This window comes from Gopherus flavomarginatus, chromosome 6 (genome assembly GCF_025201925.1).
Source record: "Gopherus flavomarginatus isolate rGopFla2 chromosome 6, rGopFla2.mat.asm, whole genome shotgun sequence".
NCBI classification, from domain to species: Eukaryota; Metazoa; Chordata; order Testudines; family Testudinidae; genus Gopherus; species Gopherus flavomarginatus.
In genome coordinates this window covers 73344539-73363403 of record NC_066622.1, presented here as the reverse complement: position 1 = coordinate 73363403, position 18865 = coordinate 73344539, and the positions used below count along the sequence as shown (strand labels likewise).

At 50.5% G+C, this 18865-nt stretch overlaps 1 protein-coding gene across 1 annotated transcript; it reads left to right on the top strand.

Moving 5' to 3' along the window:
- Positions 1–266: 266 nt before the first annotated feature.
- On the top strand, positions 267–12281 carry LOC127054293 (proline-rich acidic protein 1-like). Its single transcript, XM_050960380.1, has 5 exons — positions 267–278; positions 2581–2635; positions 9337–9395; positions 11896–12002; positions 12088–12281. The coding sequence occupies exons 1-5, from the start codon at positions 271–273 to the stop codon at positions 12279–12281; spliced, it is 423 nt and encodes a 140-aa protein (XP_050816337.1). The 5' UTR covers positions 267–270.
- The last annotated feature ends 6584 nt before the right edge of the window (positions 12282–18865 follow it).

Here is an 18865-nt window from a genome sequence, read left to right as displayed (position 1 = left end):
CCCTATGCAGAGCCCAGCCTAAGGGGCAAAGGTAGCAGGCCAGATCCTGCAAGGTGCTAGGTGCCTGCGAAGAGGCTTCTGCACCTCCAGCCCCCATACCCTTCCTGGGAGAAAAGGGAGCTCAGCACACGCAGATCAGGGCCTGTAATCAGCTCCTGGACTCTGGACAGTCTGCACAGGCCTCAGCACCATAAAAGGCAGGAAGTGGCCACCGCACATCAGCCCCAGCCACCGGAGTTCTCTGCCCATGCTGCTGTAGGGAAAACAGACATGTCCTGGTAAGACCCTTCCCTTCCTTACTGGGTGGCATCGGGGTCTGGGGGGTCTTGACCCCATGAGCCATAATTTCCCCATGGCCATAGCAGCCTCCCCACCACCCAAGAACTCAGAAATCACAAGCCAGACTCCAAAATCAGGAGATTTATTTATTAATGATGAAATCAGGAAGGTTGGAGTCTCCTGCTTGTTGACCCCCTGCCCTCCACCCCAGTGTGAGTGATGGTCACAACATCGCCAGTTCCCCCCGTGCAGCGGAGGATGCGATCTCAGCCCCTCACCTGAGATTGACTGACACTCAGTGGGGTACAGCCCTGTGGATGGTGTCAAGGTGTCCCTGAGTCCAGCTGTGCCCACGCCTGCCCAGCCACCAGCCCAGGCACTCCCAGCCCCACCTTAATTCAGTGCCTTCCCCCCCCGCTCCACTAGAGTTAATCCAGGGCCTCCCAGCTCCACACCTGCCTTGCTTGTAGCCCTGCTTAGAGCTGGGTTCCACAACAGGGTGGTACCGTGCCTGGGTGACAGCAGTCCTCCCACGAGCCCACCCCATGACGCCTGCAGCTAGCCCTATCTTGCAGGAGCTCACACAGGGTGATCAGAATGGGCCCTTCTGGTCCTAACCTCTCTGGGTCTGTGACGCCGGACCCATGTTGGGACAGGGAAGTTGCTCCCTCAGGGGGCTTGGCTCTCCTGTGGGGGGAGAGGGCTCAGCCCAGGGAGCCAAGACCACTCACACCAGACTCCATGCCCCCATGCTGCCATGCCCCAGACCTGCCCCCCTGGGGAGGTGTCTCAATCTGTGGAGGGAAGATGGGATGAGCTGATACTGACAGCTGAGCAGCACTTCGTTACCTGCCGATTTCCAGAGCTGCTGGTGCCTGGTGTCCTGGAGACTCAGAGCCTCTATTGCTGTGTCACCATCCCTCCCCCCGGGCTCAGTCCCATGCAGCATTTGGGGCCAGGCTCAGTGGGAATGTGCTTCTCTGCCCACCCCCAACCCCTCCCACCCAGCCCCAGCAGGGGACAGCATGGTCGGTCTGCCTGCCCTGATGGCACATGGACAGGTGGTTGCCCTGGTGGTAATTGGAGAGGGGCCCTGAACTGCGGGTACTTTGCTGCTCAGGCCCATCTCCCTAACAGTGGTGAGGGTCATTAGCACCTGGCCAGATGAGTGTCGCTGAATCTGCAAGGCAACCAGTGGCAAGGTCCTGGCAAGCGCTATTTGCCATCCAATGTTCCTGTCTGGCAGCCGGGCTATGCAGCCATTGGCAGGCCCTGCAGCCATTCCTACAGCAGAGACAGAAGCTGCATACCTGAGCCGTGGGCGTGCCTCCACCCTTACCCAGCCAGCTGCTTTAGCACTTTGATCTGGTGACTGGCATCCCATTGCGTCTGCAGTTACAAAGGGCAGGTGTGAGCACACACACAGCCACGCCCATGGCAAAGGCTTCCTCTCCCCTCTTTCAGACAGAAAGCTCTCATTAGAAACTGCCACCTTCCATGGCATGGAGCTCATGGCCAGAGTCTCCCTCAGCCTCCGGACTCCCTCTGTCAAGCTGTTGGGTGGCCCAGAGCCTTTAACAGCAGCAGCAGCAATGTGATCTCTTGCCAGCCATGTGGTTAGTGGTATTGCATAGGGCAGCCAGCCTCCACCCTGCCCCTCTAACCCCACCTCCCTTGGTGCAGCAGCAACAATTTTACACTGTTGTACCTTCAGTTGCCACTGCTAAGCTCCTGCCTCTGTCCCCTGGGTTGTCCCCAATGGTACTCTCCACAAACTGCTCCCCTGAGTGTTCACGCTAAACTTCACTCAGGATGGTGGCCCTGTGTCTGAGCAGTTCACACATTATGGGTAGGAGGGGGCATGTCTATGCTTTTTTAGCTAGCGTGACACAAAAGTGGGCTGACGCACCAGGACAGTTTTCCCAAAGGGTTCATTTCAGAGGAATAACAACTCTTCACTTACTAGAGTTACGGCAAAGTTATTTAGAGTCCATCTTCCCTCCCAGACTATACACACAAAGAGGGTCAGCCCCGGTTTAAAATGGAAACTCAACACAACCTTCACTTTGGAGTTGCGCATATAGCGAACCTCTCTTAGTGACAGGCAGTCTCCCCAGACACACGTGGACAGTTATATATTACTGGTGCCAGCCATCCTGGGGAGCTCTGCTTGAAATAGCAATAGCCCTAGAACTTCTGAACCTGTTTAGTGGAAGCCAATGGAGCACACAGACAGACACAGCCATACGGCAGGTGCAGCACCAATGGATTTGTTTTTCAAAATTAACCTTCTCCTTCCAGGCTCCTCATTGGCATTGGCTTGGCTGTTCTTCTGCGAGTCGACAGCACATCTCAGGTAGGTCTGCACCAAACTCCTCTCAGTTCTGTCTGTTGCGCTCCATGATCACGGCCCTTCCATGTGCTTGCAATAGGCATGGGCACCGCTTTGCAGGAACTTCCCTTCAAACCCACACAATAGCTCAGGAGGATCTGCAATTCATTCTCCATCTAGCTGGCTCAAGGTGATGTAGTGGCTATAATAACATCCTCTGTGCCAAACCCTAATAGGATCCTACACTGATACATCCCCTGGTTCATGTGGGAAGGCAACATTGGTCACCCCTTTCCAGCTCTGATGGCCCCACAGCCAATGCTGACATCCATGATGCATTTGTAGTTCAGCTCAAATATTTCTGCTGAAGCATGTTGTGCAAGCAGTGCACCACTGAATGCTTGATGCGCTCCTTAACACCTCTGTCACTCTGAATTACCAAGAGTGTGTGAGAGTGCTGAGAGTCACAGGGCCCCTGCCTGCACTGCCTTGCGAGCAGGGCTTAAGGCAGCCATGAGAAGCAGAACGACCTTAGTTCTTGCTCTCATAGACTGTCAGGCCAGAAGAGACTATCATGATAATCTTGTCTGACCTCCTGCATATCACAGGCCACAGAACCTTGCCCACCCACTCCTCTAGTAGGCTTCTAACTTCTGGCTGAGTTAATGAAGTCTTGATTTAAAGATTTCAAGTTACAGAGAATCCACTATTTACTCTAGTGCAAACCTGCAAGTGACCCATGCTGCAGAGAAAGGTGAAAACCCCGCAGGGTCTCTATCAGTCAGACCTGGGGGAAATTCCTTCCTAGTGCCAAATATGGTGATTGGCTAGACCCTGAGCATGTGGGCAAGACCCCCCTTGCTGAATTCACTTGTAATATTACCATCTATGCTCCAGCCCGTCAGAGCAGCTATGAGCCTCACTCCCCTCCCTGCCCCCCGGGGCTTGCTGCCCAGAGCAGGTGGAGGATCCACAGCTCCCCATAGCAGCCCAGGCTCCCTGCGTGGCTCTTACTATTGCTTGGCTGTGACTTCTGGCATGGCCGGGGCGGGGCCTTCCTTGGTGGGAAGAGAAGGAGCATGGGGTGGGGCCTCATGTGAGGGGGGCTAGGGCCCGCCTCAGTCCCCCACCAGGAAGAGGCTGGCACCACCTTGGGCAGATGCAGAGCAGCACCTCAGGGAATCCAGGACAAATGCTGCCCTGGAGTCATTCAGCCTGGGACTGGGACTGAAATGTACATTTTGGGACTGTCCTGCCCAATTAGAGATGGCTGGTCACCCTAGATGAAGGCAAGCTGCAAAGTTTGAACCCAGAATGAAATGTCCCCAGGGTTCAGGTCCAAGTGCTTGGTTCCACCCACTGGAGTGGTAGGAGCCACATGTGAAGTTGTGATCTGGGTTCAGCTTTCAATCCACTCTAGCATTTTTAGCAACAGCGCTTTGGTTTGGGCCTAGCATTCTTTGCCAGCCAGTTGGCACTTGCTGTCCTGTGAGACAAAGCCCCTCTGACACTATATGGCAAACAAGGGCAGCTTCTGTGCTGTTAGAATTTCCTAACCAAAGGCCCACAGCAGATGAAGAGGAGTGAGAAACCAGAGGCAGTTTTGCAGAGGGTCCTGCAGAGAGTGGGGAGCCAGGGGCACTGCATGCAGAAAGCACAAATGTAGTCCCAGGTCCACATCTGTGTGTGTGAAGGGGCAGCAGCATCCTGCCCATGCCAGAGTCTGGGAAGCTGAAATTGGAGGGGAGTTCTCCAAACCAGGAAAGTGGGCGGGATGGCTGCTGGATAACAGCCCACTAGTAGCTGCTTTTCCTGGCCCTTGCCCCTTGCTCACCCACTGAATGCACGAGAAACACACCTTCCCTACTCCCCCCACTAACATCCAGTGGGGGAGATTCTCATTTACATTGAAGCCTCTTCACTGGGCCTTACAGTGCATGTAAAGGTAACATACACCTACTGAAAGGCCCCATTACACAGCCAGAGCAGTAAGGGGCCATGGTGCAAATGAGAATCATGCCCCATGTGTTATTTGAACCATCAATGTACTTGGCCCAGAGAGACACCAGCCTGGGAACCTGTGTAACGGCAAGTGCCCCTTCTGGTTGGGTGTGTCTGCAGTCTTTAAACAGTCCCACTCCCTGCCCTGGTATCAGGCCTTACCCCTAGGGCTTCCTCGATGGAGGCAATGGTTTTGTCCTCTCTGAGCCCTTCTGGCCCCATCTCTTCAGCTGGTCCACTGATTAGTTCAGATCCCCTTCTAGGGGTTTATTGCTGTCCAATTATAGGACACTTCCCCAGTGGCCTATGGGGGTCCCAGCCCAAGGGCCCTAAGAATAGCAACTATGTGCCACCATGTCCTTTTAACAAACTTATTTCAGTTCCCTGAGCCACTTCCCCACAGCCTGAGCCTTCTTCAATGTTTCTCCCTTACCTCAGGGCTCTTATGTGTCAAGCCCAGCAGCCAGCCAGGAGGTCTTCTTTCCCATACCCCACTCCCTGCCAGAACTGAGCTGTCCTTGGTAATGCAGTTCCCTTTGGTCAGCCAGGAGCATCACCTGCACTCCACTAGCTCCAGCAAGGAACTACCTATGCACTGCACTGCGGCTCCTTTTTATATGGTCCTCTTGGGCTCTGATTGGCTGCTTCCCCTACAGCCACTCTAGGCTGCCTGGAAGACTCCTCTACTGCTCCTTTCCTGGGATGGGTATGGCAGGACCCTGAGGCCTCCAGCAGGGGGCCTCTGGGCCTAGTCCACCTCATCATACCCTGATTTAGGGCTGGTCTACACTACCGAGATCAGCAGGCAGCGATTGATCCAGTGGAGGGTCGATTTATTGCATCGAATATAGACACGATAAAATGACCACTGAGCACTCTCCCATCGACTCTGGTACTCCCCAGAACGAGAAGTGCAAGCGGAGTCAACGGGAGAGCGTCAGCTGTCAACTTATCACAGTGAAGACACCACGGTAAGTAAATCTAAGTACATCAACTTCAGCTACGCTATTCACGTAGCTGAAGTTGCGCATCTTAGATCAACCCCACATGGTAGTATAGACAAGCCCTTACAAATTAAACAAAATATTCCTCCTCATTCTTATACCAGTATCAAAGTTGGTTAGAAACTGGTTTCCAGTGTGACATTACAGTACCTGTGTCACAAATGGCATTGTCTGCTAGCCAGACGGCTGAGTCCACCAGTATGAGGTGCAGAGGTAGCTGTGGTAGCTGAAAATGTGGTTCTGAAACACAACACAGCGCGACTGTGCTCAGCAACAGGCTGCACTGATCCTGCCCCACCAAATGGCTGTAGCCCCTGCAAACAGCAGACACCTACCAGTGTAACCGTGCGGTGCAGAGTAAAATCATGACAGTCCCACAGACATGGAGCCCAGTAATAGTGGGTCATGTTGCTTGACATTGGGAGATAGTGAAATCATGTAGCCCTTGCACATGAACCTGTCTCCACAACACTGGAATATTCAGGGCAAACATCTCCTCGCCACTCACAGAGGCAATAGCAGCTCAGCAAAGCAGTGAGGTTTGTTGATTGAGGAAAACAAAACCAACAGCATCAGTTAAGCACTAGAATTAACACTGCCATTTCTAAGCCTATTAGGTGCCTGTTCTTAAGGTTTTAGGAGTGCACAGAATCAAGTCCATCCATTATCTGGGACATGGTACCACTTAGGTTTTATGCACTCCTCACACAGTCTGCACTACAGAAAACTCCAGGCTTTGCAGCCAGGGGTTCAGTGGATAGATAGGAGACCACAAAGAGACACCAAAAGAAACAGAAATTTTCTCTGTGTAGGGCGAACCTGAGTTCCCTAGCAAGTCATGAATGCAAGGTACCTTCCTAGTGGAATCATCAAAATGTAGGGTTGGAAGGGACTCAAGAGGTCACCTAGTCCTCTCCTCTATCCTGAGGCAGGATTAAGTGTACCTAGACCGTTCTAGACAGTAAGAGAGAGCGCTTCCCATCTCCCTTAAGAGCTTTCCATCTCCCACCAAACCCCTGATGGGTATTTTCACAGCACAGTGGTGTTTATGAGTGAGACTTTGAGCCACGACGGGCTCTAAAGGCAAGAGGAAACTCATTCAGCAGACAGATTTTTGGAGCGGTGTCCTCTGCGGTCAGTTGTTACTCACCACGAGATCCCATGTGGGTTGGCGAGTTCTTGCAGTCCCTGCCCAGAAATGTCCCTCTTGGGACCTTCTGAACTCTGGCCCCAGGTGGATGTGCTGAGCGAAGACATCAACACAATTGGAGTTCATCATGTTAGAACAACAGTGGAGTCATTCCTTTGCTGGATCAGGGCCTTGATCTTTACTTGTGCATCATTTCTTTTTCCCACAAAAGCCCAGCTGCCAATGAGCTCAGAGATCAGAAAGTCATCTCATTGCCCAGTGGAAATAATGACACCCCAAATAATGCAAATCTCTGGAAGGGACACAGATCCCTGACGCCAAGCATGAGAGGATCCTCTGCTGAGGAGATCAAGAGGAACATTTTCAAAAGCACCTAACTGACAGGAACATCAAGCCCTGTTTTTCAAAAGGCACTTTGGAACCAGAGTGTCACAGCAAGTCATACGTGTGCACTTAGGCATGTTTGGAAATTGTACCCCAGCTACTTTACTTCCTTACTGAAAGGAGGAGAAAGAAAACTCTTCCCAATGACGTCTGCTCCGGAAGAGACTGCCCATCGGGTTGAGTTTGTAATCAGACTTGCAAATGGCCAGGTATTTTGGCTCTCAGTAGCAAGTGCTTCAAAAGCAGGTTCCTCCCCTCCAAAATGAGTGCCCATCCCAGGAGAATGGGAGGCAGGATGAGGGCTAACTACTGTACAGCTGGAGGTTTGGCTCAGATATTTGTCCAAAGGTCTGTGATGCCCAGTGGCAGCTGAACCTCCCTGCTCTGGGCCCTTTAGTAATCACCTCCACCCCGTTCCCTGTGCCGCAGACTTACTGCTGGTCCCAGTTTCCCACAGCAAGCATTCTGCAGGCCCTGCTAGGGGACGACTTCTGGGGCTGCGGCTCAGTATGTGCTTGGAGCAGGAGCAGTCAGGGGCCTGCAAAGCTGCCATGCCCCACGAAAGGAGGTGTGTGGCTGCCCATTGGAGAGCGCAGAGAGAAGGGAGCAAGGGAGTTCTAAGGAGTCATGGGGTTCAGAGAGCTCATTGGGATAGTGAGTCATGGGGACAGGGGACAGGAGTCTGGGGGAGGGGCACAGAGAGAAGGTGGATGCAGCCAATGCATTGGGACCCTCTCACTTCATGTGCTGCAGTCCAGGGAGGATGCAGGGGGCACGCTAGCTCCTCACCTCAACTTAGCAGCAAGTGGTGGGAGCAGGGCCATTCACCACCACTCTGGAGTGACTGTAGGCTCTGTGCCAGGCCGAGATCATGGGAATGTGCCAGTCGCCTACCGTCCCTCTACTTAATACCAAACCAGCACTTGTCACAGTGAGGCCTGGCTCTGCCCCAGCACGTGCTCATCTGAACACTGGCAGCACTCCTGCCTTATAACAGCTCATCATTCTCCTCAGCATGGACAGACGTGGCTGGTGCCTGGCCTCCTCGCTCATACAGCACGGCTGGTGCCCTTGAGGCAAAGTACCTGGGGTCTATGCCCATAGACAAGCATAGGAAGCTGGCTTGGTTCATCAGATTTGCTTTGCTACCGAGATGAATCTCCTGATGCGTTGGGCCAGCACCAAGGCCAGCTGAAGAGTCCCCCCTTCTGCCCTGTGGCAGGAGTGTGTGACAGCGGTTACAGGGACTGGCCTGAGCCTTGCTAGCGACTGTGGTGTTGGCAGGTAGCTGGCCAAGGCCTTGCTCTGACCCGATGAAAGTCCTGCACAAGTGTGAAATGACTGTCACTGCAGGCTGCATTGCCCTGGCCTGCATGCAGCAATGGCAGCTCCTTCCAGATTGGAGCTGAAGGAGTCCTGGCTCCCCACTTCAAGAGGCAGAGCGGGTACTAGCTGAGCTGCGAGAAGACAGCGTTTCTCTGCTGAGAGACCTGGGGCCACTGGCATGTGGGGAGCACACTGCTGGCCTGTGACAGGGCATCACTTGCTGCCCACTGGCAGAGATGGGGTTGGAAGCCATGCCAGTTACCTCTGCTGTGCTGGTGCACTGGGACATCTCCACCCCCATCTGGTGCTTATTCCACTGCCCTGACTCCATAACATAAAATAACCCAACATACCCAATGTCACAGTTATTCCATGGTCTCCTGGTCCCCCACCTTGCTGGCCCACAACGAGATCTGGCAGTTCCCCTCTGCCACACAAGGACCCTCTGGATAGCTTCCCACTGGGAATATGGCTGTCTCTACCACCTGAACTACGTCTGTCAGAGAGCCCTGGTGCTGCACTGCTGTAATGCCAGGGCAGGTCTGGGTGCACGGGCTGAATGCCAGGCTGGGAGGTGAGGAAAAGTGCATTTTGTTTGTTCGGGATGTCGCGGGCTGAATGTGCAACCCTGAACGGGTGCCACAGCTGCATCAGTCACCCCCGCAGTGCAATGGGGGCTGTGAGGGTATAGCTGCTGACCAGCCTAGGACTGGATTATTTCACAGCAAAGCTCAAAGCTGCTGGCCAGGGCAGGGGAGGCGGGAGGGGTTCACTTGACTTGTCTCTGTGCCCACCGGAGGCCATTAGCTGTCCAGTGAAAAGGGAAGGTCCCTTTCTGCTCACTTGCTCTTTGGTTTCAGGTTCTGAAAGAAGGCAAAGAAATGGAGGGTTCCTTGGAACAGGACATTAAGAAGCAAATGTAAGATAATTATTGCTAATATTATCATCGTCACTGTGACCTGTATGGCAATTTCTTGCAATAGCCTTGAAAAATCTTACATAATTAAGTTTAAGTGTCTTTGGGGTCCATTGTATTAAATGCAAAGGTTACATTTTACTGTGGGTTGGGATTTAATGTAACCCCTCTTTGTAGGGGGTGATGGGATGTGACCACTGGGAAATGTTATGAACTGCAGAGGCCCTACTTGTAGTGGAAGGAATTCTCTGGTAATCCCAGATTTTCCTTAGTCAGGCAAAAATGAGTGAGGCCAGGCTTGCCATGGGGGTTAATGATTGCTTTCTGTTTGACCGTATCCTGCCTGTTCATTAACTGTCTCATGGAGGATCTGGAGTTAGTTAGGGTTAGTTAGAGCGTGAAAAAGCTTTTTCATTGAAAAGTAATGTTGCCAAAAAATGGCTTTTGTCAAAAATGAAAATGTCATGGCAAAAATTTCACTTTAAATCACATTTCCCATTTTTGGCTGAAAATTCAAATATTTTTCAGTAACATTTTTTACTAACATATTTTTCAGTAAAAATTTTTCCAAGAAAAGTCACAAGAAAATCTGCAGGAAATTTTAAAGGAATTATATTGATTTTGAGGGGTTGTTTGAGGCTTGTTTTCCAAAATTTGGCATACTTTTTAATAGTGATCACTGTAAGAGCAGACAACCCTGGGTTGTGATTGGCTGAAAACAGTCACATGATATCAATAAATCTCAACTATTTACCCCTTCAGAGGAGGACAGCAGTGTATTGAGTCCTGGGACAATATTAACTAATTAGATCATATATGTATATTTGCATATGTCTCCTAATTGGCTTCTGTGCCAAAATAAATATGTATCTGTAGAAGCAGCAAAGAGTCCTGTGACACCTTATAGACTAACAGATGTATTGGAGCATTGCATCCGACGAAGTGGGTATTCACCCACGAAAGCTCATGCTCCAATACATCTGTTAGTCTATAAGGTGCCACACCACTCTTTGTTGCTCTTACAGATCCAGACTAACACAGCTACCCCTCTGAAACTTGTATCTGTAGGTTTCACTCCCTCTCTGTATTTGCCAAGCAGATAGGAAAAGGTCTAAATCCTGTTACTTGCATGTGCAATCTGATGCAAGCACAAAATCAGAGGTGGAGTAGAGGCCTCTTTAAAGGGATGTCCTTCAGAAGTCAGAATGTATGTAACAATAGAGCTATTGGGCCAAATTCACCAAAGGCCTAAACAGACACAGTCCCTTTGTCCACTGAGTCATTGGTTCCATATCAGTCTGTTAAGATTTATGATAGTCTAATGAATTTCATCTCATTATTTGCCTCCAGATTAAACAGTCAAGATGTTTGCATCCTCACAGGTGGCTAGCAATTGTTATTTTATTATGTGGAAAAAAGAGTTTATTAGTTTTTTCTGTGGCATTTTTGTTCTTCACAAGCATCACAGGAACAATCAGCTTGAATGAACAAGCTGGTGTATCTGGTACTGGCCCCAAATTAATCCTCTGGTCATCATTTTGCCTTTTGAATTCTCTGCTTGTTATAATTAAGCTGGATGAGTCATGAAAATCCTAGTTCATGAATTTATGAATCCAAATCCCAAGTCTCTGCTACTCACAAACATTATTCATGTTTATTTGTTCTGTAGTTGCAAGAATTCAGATGACCACTGGGTTTCCATGGAAATGTTTCTGAATCCTGAAATACTCACCAATTTTAGCACTAACAGTTATTTGGCCTAACACTCCTTATTGGCTACTCTTTATTCTCCTGTTTAATAGGTTTCAGTAGCCAGTCAAGGAGCAGGAACAATGCCATGTGACTTAGGCAGCCTGTCACATATGATGAATAAAAATATAGCATTGAATGAATTGCTTGAAAATTACCAACCAAACGATGCAGCGAATAGCATATTAGGCCAAATAATTATTAGTGCTACAATCTGTGACTATGCAATCAAAACAGAATGAATTCTGGTGCATCTAATATTGTTCACAATGAATAATGCACCCAGCTTTACTCCTGTCCAGTCACAGAGTGAGGGAATGTCACATGGGCACCAGGAGCTGGGACATGTTCTTAACGGGGCAGCGCTGTTCTGGACATGTATGTGGGGACTCATCAGTGTGTAGAAGTTTTGGGAAGGAACTAGGCCTCTTCTAAGGGGATCTTTGGTGAAATGTTCCTGCAAGAAGATGTTTGAAATGCTAATGAGGCTAATTACTCCATGTATGTGGTTTGGGATTTCCTGGCTGAAACTGGGGAGGAGAAGAGGGGGGGTTACAAAACTCTCAGAGTCAGGAGACTTGGCTTCTATTGTGAGCTCTGCCACTGCCCCATTGGGTGACCTTGGGCAAGTCACTTCCTTTCTCTGTGCCTCAGTTTCCCCAGCTGTACAATGAGGCTAACCTCCTTTGTAAAGCACAGCTGGAAAGGGCTACATAAGAGCTAACTATTATTATTAATATTTCTTTTTCTACAGTATTCTGGGCATAATAGCTATTGAGCCACCCCAGAATGAAGAACAAACAGCGGATATTGATCCTGGAATGAGGTTGTTGTCTCGTGATGGCGCACAAGGCAGAAGAGGTAAGCAAGCTGAGGGAACTTTCTCCTGCTGGCATCCTCAGCATGCCCAAAAAGCTAATGCTTCCCCTGTCTCCTCCATTTGCAGCGCCCAGGAGTGCTGGAGACCTGCCAGCCCCGCTGGGTGCCAAGTCTGCAGTGGTGCCGGAGGAAGACCGAAACCACATCTATCACCCGCCAGATGCTGCTCTGAAAAAGGAAGGCCCTTTGCAGATAGCAGAACTGTATGCTGAAGCTGTCAGTGGCCCAGAAGAAGACAGAGACCATCTCTATCATGGCTAGGGGAGGAGAGTTGATCCTGTCTACTCACCTGTAATAAAGGAAGAGTGATTGTGCTGAGTGTCCCCTCTACCCTCTCTCCTTGGCTGTATGTTCCCTTGGCCCTTTCCTTCCCAGGATGGGGAGTGTACCAGCCTCTCTCCTCCTGCCTGTCCTATCAGACCCTGAGTCTTGGCTAATAAGAAGGCTCTGGCTTCAGGCTATGTCAGGCTCTATTCTGAGCTATCACTCAGATGGCAGTTGCTGGGACCGGCAAGTGTGCGGGAAGATGGTCGGCTGGCTGAGGTCTCTTGGCAAGAAAGCATCATTATGAAATCTGCCCTTCCCTGAGTGTCATGGCTGTGAAGTGTCAGGCATCCCCAGTGACCCAGCTGTGACCCCAGCGTGGGGTTAGGAGAGGCATTTGCTGTAGCAATGCCCTAGGCAGGGAGCTGCTTCTGGAGAGCAGCTTGCTGCTGTTATTCATTCATGCTGAACGGTATCTACATGCTGATTCGAGGCAGCTGAAAGCTTGGAATTGCAGCAGTCCTGGAATCAGTTTGCACCCACAGGGAGCTGGCAGCCCCTGTGTACAGAATGCCCTTCCCCCCCAACTTGGGGATTCTGGGACATGTCTACACTGCAGCTAGATACCCGTGGCTGGCCCATACCAGCTGACTCAGGCTCATGGGCTGCTGGGACACTGTGAGATGGAAGGATCCCAGAATCCGGGCTGCAGACTGAGCCCAAACGGCTACACTGCAATGAAACAGCCCCCAGCCTGAATCAGCTGGCACACACCAGCCATGCAGGTCTAATTGCAGCATAGACATCCCCTTAGTGACACTAGCCTCAGCTGGAAGGCTTAATAAATATCCATCCCTCGCTGGAGGAGGCTGCAGAGGGGGCTACTGTCTCTCCAGCATGGGACCTCATCACCCTCAGATGCACCCACTCACAGGGCAGGCAGTGGTGGGAAAAGGAAGGGTATTCGTGAGAATGCAGGGACAGCTGCTAGAGCCAGGCCTGCTCCCAGCTTCACACGCTTCAGCCAGAGGGGAATCCAGGAAGGCACAGGGCACCGTGGCCATGTCTACACTGCAGGGGGAGTTAGCCCAGTTACAGAGGCTTGTGTTAGCTCGGCTCAAGCTAGCAGCTAAAAATAGCAGCTTGGACTTTGTGGCCAAGCAGCTCAGGCAGCTGCTTGGGCTCTGAAGCCCCCCTTGTGCCCTGGGTCTGAGCTCAGGTAGCTAGCCCAGGTCTGCACCAGAGCCAAGGGCCACATGGCTATTTTTGGTGCACCGGTTCAGGCCCAGCCAGCAAAAGTCTGTCTGCCCAGGCCAGGAGAATCCCCCTGCTGCAGTGTGGACACACCCTATGTGTCCCAGAAAGAATCATTGCCCTGCAAACCCCAGGGACCTTCCCCCACACATTACACCCCACCCCCACCCCCGTGCTTCCCACCCACCCCTACCCCCCGCACTGTGCACCCCACACAGAGCCCCGCTCCATCCCACACCCACTCCTCCTCCCCACTGTGCACCCCCCACACACTCCTTCCCTCCACTCTGTGTGCCCTACACCCACCCCCTTCTCCCACACCGTGTGCCCCTACACACGGTACACTCCTCACATTCACCCTCCCCCTTGCTGTGGGTTACCTGGGGAGGTGGTAGAATCTCCATCCTTACAGGTTTTTAAGTCTCAACTTGACAAAGCCCTGGCTGAGTTCATTTAGTTGGGGTTGGTCCTGCTTTGAGCAGGGGTTGGACTAGATGACCTTCTGAGGTCCCTTACAACCCTGATATTCTATTATTCTAACTCTCCCACACCCTCTAGTCCTCTCCTCAGGGCACCAAGGCCTCTAGTCAAGTCACATGACACCCCATGAGCTAAAGGGCCATCAAGAACCAATGGGGCACTTTTCAGTGCTGGCTCTTACTGGCCCAATAGCCCTGTCCTGCTGGGTTATGGCCTATGGGTCCTGCTGCCACCAAAGGGCTTGGCAGGGTGGGGGTGTGATGAGCAGATACCCTTCACCCCAGGGCTCCTCAGGGCTGAGGCCGAGCAGAATGGGCCCGGTTCAACTGACGCTTTGGGGGAAAGTCTCTTCCTTTGCTGGGCCTGCTCTCCTGCTCACTCACCCCCGAGTGAGGAGGCCAGGCCCTATAATGGGCTGCTGCTGGGCTGATAGCAGGTTGGGGCCCCTGAGATTTTCTACAAGCCTTTGTGCAGGGGCATGAGGGCTGGGTTAGCGCCTCTGGGTCTCTTCTAGGCCGTGGCCTTTGACTCCCTGGGACCTTGTGCTTCTTAACTCACTGCAGGTGTTAATGGAGAGAAAGAACGAACACACACACACACACACACACACACACACACACACACACGGGGTTCGGTCGGTTCGGTTTACAATTGCTCTGCCTAGCTCCATCTGAACAAATACCCTACAAGAGCCTCTGACATCATGGCTGAGCAACAGATCCAGGGTTGGGTCAGTATTGGCGACAGACAATCCTTAACTAATCAGGGCTGGACAGGGCCATTTCTCACCCGAACGCCCCATGCAATGCAGAGGGGAGTTGGGACAGGGCTTTGCATTAACCTATTCACAGCTGTTCTGACTGCCATGGCTATACAAAGGACCAGGGTCCCAAAGTCAGCTGCCCGAACCAGTTACTTGCTTCACAAGAAATTCTGGCAATGATTTATTACAGTAAAGGTAGGGAGAGGTGTGTGTGTGTGTGAGAGAGATTTAGTGAGACACGGTGCACTCCCCAAGCTAACACAGGTTTGACCATCCCACCTCCCTAAATCTCTCTTGCTCTCTCTGTGCTGTTTTCATGGGGAAGCCTTTGCACAGAGGTTTCTCCAAGTGCACCCTTGGAGTTGGCTGCCCCAATTCTCCCATTCTACTGGCCTAAAACCTGACCCTGTTTCTGTGGAAGATAAGCGTGCTCATGGGGCAGGGGAGAAGACAACGGGCCCCCATCCCATTTTTAGTCTTTGCTGGCCCTTGGCTATGCTCCCTGGGCCTGGAATCGCTCAGCTGGGTTGCTCTCCATGGGTTGCTCTGGCCAGTCTGTGGGGCACGTAGAAGCTGCATCCATCTTGCCAGGCTGCTCACAGAAGGGTGCTGGGTGCTTAGGGCTGTCCAGGCCAAAGGAAAGTAAGACAGGGATGAGAGTAGTGGGGTAGGGGACAGGTGGCAACTGATCCAAGGCCAGGATAGAACTAACAGGCTGGATGTTTCAATGTGTCTATTAAACCAGCCACTAGGGGGAGGAGGCAGATATTTAAACAAGGAAATATGGGGCTGTTTCAGGGCTGTGTTGTGCACTGTTGGATCTGTGAAAGTGTGGAGCTATTGCCAAGATACATGCATGTTGCCTGAATAAAAAGAATGTTAGTGCTCCAAGACGGAGTACAGCTGTTTTACACGACAGCATAGGGCAACAAAGTGGAATCAACCACACAAGAGCAGAAAAAGGAAAGGCCTGGGAAGTTATCTGTAAGGAGGGCCTACATGCCCTTACAAACACAGTCCCAGAAGTTGTGGCTGGTTTCCCTATTTCACCATTTAATTCACAACACCGGACTTGGACGAAAACTGCAACAAATTATTTTGTTTTTTGACTGTTAATGATATTACAGGTAAGACAAGAGCTATTATATCTGGCAGTGTAAATGTGTTTACAGTTTAATGAGAAATCTGTTAGCCTCTGAAAAACCTGAAGCTACAACTTTTGATGAGCTCATAAATCTATTTCAGCCCAACCTCCGGCAATTTAGTAGAACAATTTTAGTTTAAAGATCGGTGAAGGAAATCCAGGGAGGCAGTAGGAGAATTTGTGGCAGAACCAAGGAAGCACTCAAGGTTGTAATTATGGTGCGACTGACACAAATGACAAGAGACAAATTAATTTGCAGCATTAATGATGAAATGCAAAGGAGATTGCAGTCTGAACCATAATTAGCATTTGAAACAGCTCTGAAATTGGCCCAGTCTATGGAGACTGCAAATAATGTACAGGATTTACAAACCCAAGCTACAAGAGCTGGGGTAGATGGAAATAGCAGGAAACACATGGTACTACGTACAGAATTGCAAGGCAGCTTGGGAAACAGATCCCAACAGCTATCAGACCCGAAGTTTTCCAGGGCCCCCGGAGCGAGTGAAGGACCCTGCTCCAGAGGCCCTAAAAAACTCTCGTGGGGGCCTGAGGCAAATTGCCCCACTTGCCTTCGCTCTGGGTGGCCCTGTTGCCATGAAACAAAAAGTTGAAGTTAAGTTAAAAAGATTACAGGCAACTGGTATTATTGAACTTGTGCAGTTCTTTGAACGGGCTGTGCCAATAGTATCAGTGTTGAAGCCAGATGTCTCCATATGCCTATGTAGTGACTTTAAGTTAACTGTACGTAGTCTCACAGTTGGAACAATAACCAATTCCAAAAACTGAGGATCTGTTTGCAGTTTGAGCAGGAGGGCGATTGTTCATAAAATTATATGAGCCATGCCCACCAACAGATCATCCTGGAAGAACAGTCCAAGCAGTACATCTGTGCAAATCCTCACAAAGGACTGTTGAAATATAATTGGTTGCCTTTTGATGTGTCCTCGGCCCCTGCTTTTTTCCAAAGAACCATGGATAGATTGACCAGGGAGTTCCACGTGTGGCAGGATATCTGGACGATACACTAATTACAGTTACCACAGACACAGAACACTTACAATGTTTAGCAGATTTGCTCAACAGGCTAAAGGATGCAGGTGTGCACCAAAAAGGGGGTGCAGTGTTCCCTCAAGGCACATGAAGTGATATTCGTGGGTTATAAAGTGGATGCCCAGGGGCTACACTCATCAGAGTGAAAGTCAAAGCAATTTGGAATGCCCCAGCACCTATGAATATTTCAGATCTGAAGGCTTATTGAACTACAGGAAGCTTTTGCCAAACTTATCAAAACTTCTAATGCTTTCTGTAACAGCCTGGCACCCACCTCTCACAGGCAAGCCTTCTGGTCATATGTGTCTGCAGTCTTTAAACCAGTTCCAGCCCTGATATCAAGCCATACCCCAAGGGATTCCTCCTGGGAGGCAATGGTTTCACCCTCTCTGGTCTTTTCTGGCCCCAGCTCAGCCACTAAGTAGTTCTGAACCCCTTCTGGAGGCTTATCACTGTTCAATTGTAGGTCACTTCCCCAGCAGTTATGGGAGGAGACCCAGGCCCACCCACTACTCCAGATCCCAGCCCAGTGACCCTAAGAAAAACAGTCTCATGCCACTGTATCTCTTTAACTAAACTGCTTTCAGTTCTCTGGGCCATCTCCCCGCAGCCCCAGTCTTTGCCAAGGCTTCACTCTGACCTCAGGGCTCTTCTATGTTCAGGCTCAGTAGTCTGCCAGGAGCTCTTCCTTATTCCCCAAGTCCCTGCCCGCACTGAGCTGTCCATGGTGTTGCAGTTCCTTTTGGTCAGCCAGGAGCACCAGCTGCACTCCTCTGGCTCCAGAAAAGAACTGACTGTCTCTGGCTCTGCAGCTCCTTTTTATATGGCCCTCCTGGGACCTGATTGGCTGCTCCCTGGAGCTACTCTAGGCTGCTTGGAGGACTCTTCCACTGCTCCTTTCCTGGGACAGGTGTGGCGGGACCCTGAGGCCTCCAGCAGGGGGCCTCTGGGCCTAGTCCATCCCATCACACCTCTGTATATCTTACTTAAAAATGGGGTTAAATGGTATTGGAAATCAGCTCAGGAACAAATGTTTCAGGATTCTAACTATTGCTGCAGTTCTCATAAGTCCTGATCCACTATCAATCTGACAAAGAACTAATTTTGACTTGTGATGCATCTCCTGGAGTGATTTTAGCTCACGGGATGGAAGATTTGCCAGAGAAACCAGGTGGCTTTGTATCCCAGACTTGGTCTTTTGCTGAACATACTTATTCACAGTTAGAGAGAGAAGGATCAGCTGTTATTTTGGAGTGCAGAAATTTCACAAATATATGTATGAGCATAGGTTAACAATTTGCATTGAACTCAAACCCCTGATCTCACTGATTCCTGAGATGAAGGCTGTGCCACAAATGACATCACCCAGAATCCAAAGATGGGCAGTGACATTAAGAGCCTATGAATATGCCATTGCCTACCAAGCTGGAAAGAGGCTGGGAAATGCAGCTGCTTTATGCCATTTGTCTTTAGCAGAGACATACGAAAAAGACAAAAGTGAAGAGACAGCGTTACTAATGGACTGTCTCAATACACCTTCAGTGACAGTGTTACAGGTAAAATCATGGACTGGTGTAGATCCAGTATTCACAAAAGTGGTGCTAAGGGGATGGTCCCAGACCAAAGTGCTTCAGGAGCTCACATCTGATTATAAGTGACACAGTGAACTTAGTGTGCAAGACGAGTGTGTATTATGAGGAGCACAGGTCATCGTTTCAAAGCAAGGACGTGTCGAAATAAAGGATGAACTACATCAGATACACCCAGGTATCGCTAAAATGAAAGCATTAGCCCAGAGTTACATGTGCTGACCAAAGAGGGATACTGATATTGAGAGTGAGGTACATACTGTTCTGTCTGTCAAGAGAGTCACAAGGCTTCTACTGT

Bases quoted from the DNA above. Each gene is read 5' to 3' on its own strand.
- LOC127054293 (XM_050960380.1), top strand. The intron at 9,396-11,895 runs GTAAGATAATTA...CTTTTTCTACAG, and splicing joins CAGGACATTAAGAAGCAAAT to TATTCTGGGCATAATAGCTA. The intron at 12,003-12,087 runs GTAAGCAAGCTG...CTCCATTTGCAG, and splicing joins TGGCGCACAAGGCAGAAGAG to CGCCCAGGAGTGCTGGAGAC.